At 50.9% G+C, this 6,574-nt stretch overlaps 1 protein-coding gene across 1 annotated transcript; it reads left to right on the forward strand.

Moving 5' to 3' along the window:
- Positions 1-204: 204 nt before the first annotated feature.
- PGS1 (phosphatidylglycerophosphate synthase 1) lies at positions 205-5,507 on the forward strand (the record flags this gene model as incomplete). Its single annotated transcript, XM_009869700.1, has 6 exons — positions 205-394; positions 1,372-1,449; positions 2,550-2,649; positions 3,323-3,512; positions 3,870-4,048; positions 4,971-5,507. Coding segments are annotated over 6 exons (1,274 nt in total), but the record flags the coding sequence as incomplete, so codon positions are not given.
- Positions 5,508-6,574: the final 1,067 nt, after the last annotated feature.

Consider the following 6,574-nt stretch of genomic DNA (forward strand, 5'->3'; position numbering starts at 1 on the left):
TTTTCCGCTTTTATCTGTGTTCTGCTGTTTCTAGATATGGCTTTGGTGATTCCGCTGAGGTTATGGAGAGGGAAAGGCGTCCTTGCCCTTGTGAATCCTTAAAAAGTGTTGACTCTGTTGCAGCTCTTTCTGTACCTACTTGGAGGCTATTTGTGGGAAGCAAAGGCTCCACCGTAAAGAATTGGTCTGTCTTTTGTTTCACAGATCATCATGGCTGCTTCTAGCCCCGTTGCTCACCTCTCCTGTTCCTGTGGTCACAACCCCACCCTGTTCGCTGTGTTCAGAAGGAGCACACAGGTTCCAGTGGATCAGGAACCTGGTTCCAGAGTTTGGGATCTCCAGCTCCCATGTCAAGGTGCTTTCGTCCCCAGCTGAATTCTATGAACTCTTGAAGGTGAGTTGTGGGCCCAAGTTGCGAGAAAGGTTCCTGGGGGCTGGGAGCTGTGGTGGTTGCGGAGGATCAGACGAGCTGTCAGGAAGGAGCATCTGCAGGTTACCAGTCCAGCCTCCTCCTTGCAACAGGATCGTTGTCAACACTAGATCAGGTCAGGCCGGCTTTTGTCGTGAAAACGGTGGAGGGTGAAGGTTCTGCCTGCTGCAATAGTTTACAGTTTTCTTCTGGTGTCAGACCTGAACTTGCAAAAGCTGCTTGTGGCTACTGCTTGGTTGCTGGCTGCCCTTAGATCAGCTTCTTCTTTGCCTTATGAAATGTGCGCAGCTCCCCTGATCCCCCCAGAGGTCCCTTAGGTTGCTGCGATGTGAATCCTGTAACACCACATCTCGGGTCAGCAGGAGGGCTGAGGTGAGAAATTCATCGCCCAGCTCAGTCACTCGCCTCTTTTCATAACGAGTGTTCAAAGTGTGATCTCAGGTCGCTGTGGTAGGCTCTTGGAGAGCGAGGCTCGGGAGGGCAGCAGCCACCCTGCTGCGGTGTTGGGGGTGAGCACAGGGGAGAGGAGGAGAGCTCTGCAAACCAAGATCTTGAGGTACTAGGTAGTTTGCAAGGTGGGACACAAGAGGTCAAAGCAGTTGCAGAGCGAAAGCTGGGATTGCCGGTGCTGATACAGGCCTGGGATTGCAACTGCTGCGGGGTGGCCGCTCTTGTGTGTAATAGTTTTAGCTGCAGGGAATGTGTTTTCCAGAAAGCAGTTATTTCTTCCTTGATTTTTGGATGCAACCATGATGCTACTGTTGCCCTGTAAAGACCTGTGTGGTTTTCGTCTGTGCTGTCGGGGTGCGCCTTTCCTTCTGCGTGGCAGGGGAGACGTGGCTGCGGCGATTCTCCTGGGGCGAACCGCAGCTCTGCATCGTTAGCGGCCCGCGATCGCAGAGCCTGGGGATGAAACTGAACTTGTTTTCTGCTCCCCCCAGGCGCAGATCAAAACAGCCAAGCGGCGAGTGGTGATGGCTTCGCTCTACCTGGGAACGGGGCTCCTGGAGCAGGAGCTGGTGAGTGTGGGAAGGGTTTGGGAAGGGAGGAAGGTGAATGCGAGGAGAACGTGTCTGCCTTGGCGGAAAGCACCCTGCTCCTGCGGGCACGGAGGTGTCTGTGGGCTGCTGCTTGTGAGCTCGTGACGTCCTTAAAGCTTTCATGAAGTGGGAATACTCGATGTGTGTTTTCTTCTCTCCCTGAGAAGCCTCTCATGGCTTCTGGCTGCATTTATGTGCTTGTACGGGGGCCGGGGGCAGGAATTTGGAAGGGAGGAGCGTGAGATTTCTGGTTGAGGCCTAGTACAGAGCTGCTGAGCTTTTCCACGGGATAATGAGCCTGGGTCTTTCGGATCGTGAGAGGTTACTGGCACAGTGTTCAAAGGATTCTTACAGAACTGTGGGACCATGGGTAATTGTTTTCTGGCATTTTTTCTTGAACACGATTGAAGTTGTCTGTGTGTAGCGTTGTGTTCTGTCTCCCAAGTTCAGTAGGCAGATGCAGCGCTAACGCTCTGCATTTGAAACAGAGGTCAGTTTTGCGTTGTGTTGTTTACCTCTCTTGTTTCCTGTTCTTCCCTCTGGAAACAAAAGCGTTCCCTGAGACCTTTAGGGAGAAGCTTGACCTTGGCCAGCGTCTTACGTTCAGAGTGCAAATTCCACAGCAGGGCAAAGGTGGACGGAGTCTCACGGCATTCGGTGCCTGGCTTTGTCTGGGCTTGTACGCAAGATCTGGATTTGCATGTGGCAAACAGCCTCGTAGTCAGAGAATAAAGCTGCCTCTGCACCGTTTGTGAACTCCCACCGAGGTTTCTCTTTGGTAATGCAAATCTGTGATTTGGGAATGATGGTGGGACTTTTTCTGCTAATATTAAATTGCTCTTCAGAGGCTCAAAGAATGTGCGTGTGTAAAACCGATGCCCTTTCATGTACTGCTTTAGGCTGATGGAGTGGGATGCTGGTCTGACAGATGAAAAGTCTAAACCAGCAGTGTTTTGCATGAGGAGGAAGGACTCGTACTAGGGTGTGGAAGTTTTCATGGCCACCAGCCTCCTGACTCGAGAACACTTTCCTTATCAAGCTTGATTTACTTTCCATAATGAGTAGCTGTCTCTCTGCAGGTGGATTGCTTAGAAGAAACGCTGGAGAAATCACTGGAAGCAGAAGGATCGTCTAACCTCAGGGTTTCCATCCTCCTTGACTACACCAGGGGTTCTCGGGGTAGATATTACAATGCTTTGCTTTCTTCAAAAGCTTGTTTCACAGTTAGTCTGGATAACCTGCTTTTTCAGAGAGAGACTGCCTTGACCAAATGAACCTATTTGCTTAAATCATGTGCATTTCAAAACTGGCCATTTGTATACCAGTAGCTACTTACTCTCAGGAAATCTTCAAACTGAGCGCCCTTTCTTCCAAAAATAGGGGATGGAAGGGAGAAGGGCCAAACTCTGCTCTGTGCAACGTGTACTTTCCTGCTTAGTTCGCTTGTTGGTGCATTTGCCTGTATCCATCATGCTCTCATATTTTAATTTTTAAGGTGTGAATTGCTGGAAGTAGCAGCACACTTAATCAGAGACCTTTGCGGTGACGCTTTGTAGTCTGTGCTACCAGTGCTAGGTGTGGCTTCGTTAAGAAGCTTTAATTGTGTCAGACCAGCTCAGTGACGGTTTCCAAGGCGCACTGATCACAGAACTTACAGCTCTGGATGTTGATTTCAATATTGACATAGTGCAAATGAAAGCGATTTAAGGAAGGAGAACAAAAGCAGAAGGAGTACGTGTTAAGTGCAGGCCAACGAGGCGGCTGTGGGTGCTGTGCCCAGCTCCCAGGGCCGTGGTGTATCCCCGGGGGGCTCTGCTGGGCCCCCCTGTTTGACACTGCCCTTGTCTCTCAGGCAGGAAGAATTCTCGAACGATGCTGGTTCCACTGCTGCAGCGATTTCCCGAGCAAGTGCGTGTGTCCCTCTTCCACACCCCAAACCTGCGGGGACTTCTCAGGCTCTTGATCCCAGAGCGTTTTAATGAGACCATTGGACTGCAGCACATCAAGGTCTATCTCTTTGACGATAATGTGATCCTGAGCGGGTGAGTCCTGCCTGAAGAGGCCCTCGTACAGTTCCTTTAGCCGAGGTTTTGAGGGAAGGTGCGCGCGTTACCAGCGTGCTCTGAACTGTGGTGTTTGCGTCTGGTCTTTCCGTAATGATTGTATCGGTGCCCCTTGGAGATGGAAGAGCAGCCACAGCTGTTCCACATGAGATTCTCATATGAAAGAGAGGGTCTGTCTCAAAAGGAATAAAAAAGATTTCTCCAGATTCAGAAGGAAATGCCCAAGTTGTACTTTCATGCAGAGTGAGATCTATAACGGGGGGTTACAGACTGGGGTGTTCAGGATTGTAGGACTGTGCTCTGTTCTGGAACTCAACTCTTCTTTTTCTCTCCTAGCGCAAACCTGAGTGATTTGTACTTCACCAATCGTCAAGACCGCTATGTTCTCCTGCAGGACTCTCCTGAGATTGCAGACTTCTTCACGGAGCTAGTGGATGCAATTGGAGATGTGTCTCTGCAGTTACAGCGGGATGACACGGTGCAGATGATGGAGGGGATGGTGCACCCCTACCAAGGTAGGGGGCAGTTGTCTTGTCTGGCTGGATGATACAGTCTCGAGAGGAGTGACAGCCAGGGTTTAAGGGTGACTGGGAGCCTGTCCGCTTGTGAATTGCCGAGTGTCTGGCCATTGTTTCCAGACTGCAGAGTGTCCCCTTTCTCTGCCATCTGTTGTTAAAGTCAAGATTGCTGGAGTTTTGAGGCTGGGCCTGTCGGAGTGTTCCTTGCACAGGGGCAGTCACGGGCTGATCTGACAGAGTGTGCAGAGGCGAGAAGTTCCTCTTAACTCTCTCGTTGCTTCTTCGTAATTCTGCTCCGTATGACTTTAAACAAGAACGTAAATTCCTCGAGTGATTCTTTCTATTTCTGACATTAATGTCTATAATCCTAGATGTTCTGGGTGTACACACTCTAAAAGTTTCATGAACGTAGTGCTATTTTTGGTAATTAATATTTTGTGGTTGAGGCTATTCTGGGAATCAGGTGAATATTGGATTAGGAAGGCTGAGAGCGGGTGTTGAAGTGGGCAGAGAAGGGCGTTTATCTGTCAGGCTGATTGCGTCCTAAGTTTTGTCCTGGCCTTGCACGCTGCTGTGTGAGCTCAGCTGGGCTGGGCAGTAGGTTGTTTTGTACGTTCTAGTTCATTCTCGGTTACCCTTTTAGCTTTGCCCCGGTCTTTTCATTTCTCAGGGGGTTTTTCAAGCTGCCGTTAGTCACGTTTCTTACTGCTCTTAAAACTGAGTATTTTTCTCCTGTAACAACTTTGCTAACATTAAAACATCTGTATTTGAGAGATAGGGAAGAAAGTTGTGTGGGCTTTGTGTTAGTTTGTTCTTGTTCTCATACTGGTGACCAGTAGTTTTTCCCACTACATAACGGGTGATGAGTAACCTCGGTACCTTTAGGTCTCAGACGAAATCTCTTCCGGTTTTCCCGTAGGAGACAAGGTGGCTTACTGTGAGATAGCAAATCGGAGAGTCATGGAGGTGATCAACTCCGCCAGGACACGGCAGGAGCTCCTGCACGCAGAGACTTTCCACAGCAGCAGCCAGCAGGGCAGCTCCCTGTTAGCCCAGCAAGGCTCTCGAGCGTCCGGGGAGCTGAAACCAGACCCTGACACCTGGATCTATCCCTTGATCCAAATGAAGCCTTTTGGGATTCAGATCGACGAGATGGTCACAGAGACGCTGCTGACGGAGGCGGAGCGGGACGCCAGGATCTACCTGACCACCGGCTACTTCAACCTGACGCAGGCGTACATGGACCTCATCCTGGGCACCAGGGCCGAGTACCGCATCCTGCTGGCCTCCCCGGAGGTGAACGGGTTTTTCGGTGCCAAAGGGGTGGCAGGTGCCATCCCTGCTGCCTATGTTTACATTGAACACCAGTTTTACAGCGAGGTCTGCTACCTCCAGCAGCAGCAGAGGGTCCAGCTGCAGGAGTACTCGCGCGCTGGGTGGACGTTCCACGCCAAAGGTAAGGTGTCCCTTTCCCGAGGGGATTGCTCAGAAAGTGCTCGAGGCTTGGGCGTGTTTGGATTGGCAGCTAGTGAGGGGACGGCTGGGTGGCCAGTCTGGACTCACCCTCCAAGATATTCGTCTGAAGTTCAGACATCTGGCTTGCATAAACCTGGAAGGTTTGGATGGCTTGGGGTACAACCGTGGCGAATCCTGTCTTGCCCTCTGGATTTCCAGTTCGAGTATAGTCCCAGAGATTAGGCAAGAGTTGTCCCTGCGGTGACCGTAAGGCGCTGTCTTGGAAGTGAAGTGTGATGTGAGAGAAAAGGCAGCCTCGGGGCGTGTTTGTGATTGCAGGAACGGTTGTGATGCAGCTTCTTGGATCCCTCCTGCCAGTTCCAGTGACCAGAAGCGATGACTGTGTCAGGGACCCGGGGCAGGATCTGCGACGGCAGCAGGAAGGGAGCTTGAGTGGTGACTCCCCAGTGGGCCTGGACACAGCTGGTCTTTGTGGGGATGATGTGGGGGTTGAGGAATTTGTACCAGCTTCTGTTTATGGCATCCAGGAAAGTGCAGCGTGGTGAATAACTGCCCCCGTGCGCCTTTGGGGAGCTGGAAGCAGCGGGAGGGGAAGTTGCTGAGAAATGAATATTGCTTAACAAAAGTAGTTAACAACAGACAAAAATAATGAATATTGCCATCATGGTCTTGTGTAGGGGACTCCACGTTCTTTCTTGCTGGGTAGACTGTGTGCAGCTCTCATAAGCTTGGTGCCACCTTGGCCAAAGCATGAGTGTTTTCCCCCGACTGGTTGTTACTGGTTATGTCTCTTAAGTCTTCCTTTCACAAAGTGCAGTCCTTGCCTCTGAGGTTCCCTTACTCTATGTGCAAGCAGGAAGGGTTTGATTGCTCAGCAGCAGATTATAGTAATGCAAATAGCTTAGGCAGCCTGCTTAATTGAGGATTTATCTTTCTTTTAGAAGTCTGATGCGTGTGACGCTATAAGTGTTGGGATTCTTACGGTCCTCCCACGTGGAGGGGCACCAGTGGGATGCCTCACAGGACGCCGAGGTCTCAAGGAACGAG

This window comes from Apaloderma vittatum, unplaced genomic scaffold, assembly GCF_000703405.1.
Source record: "Apaloderma vittatum isolate BGI_N311 unplaced genomic scaffold, ASM70340v1 scaffold25595, whole genome shotgun sequence".
NCBI classification, from domain to species: domain Eukaryota; kingdom Metazoa; phylum Chordata; class Aves; order Trogoniformes; family Trogonidae; genus Apaloderma; species Apaloderma vittatum.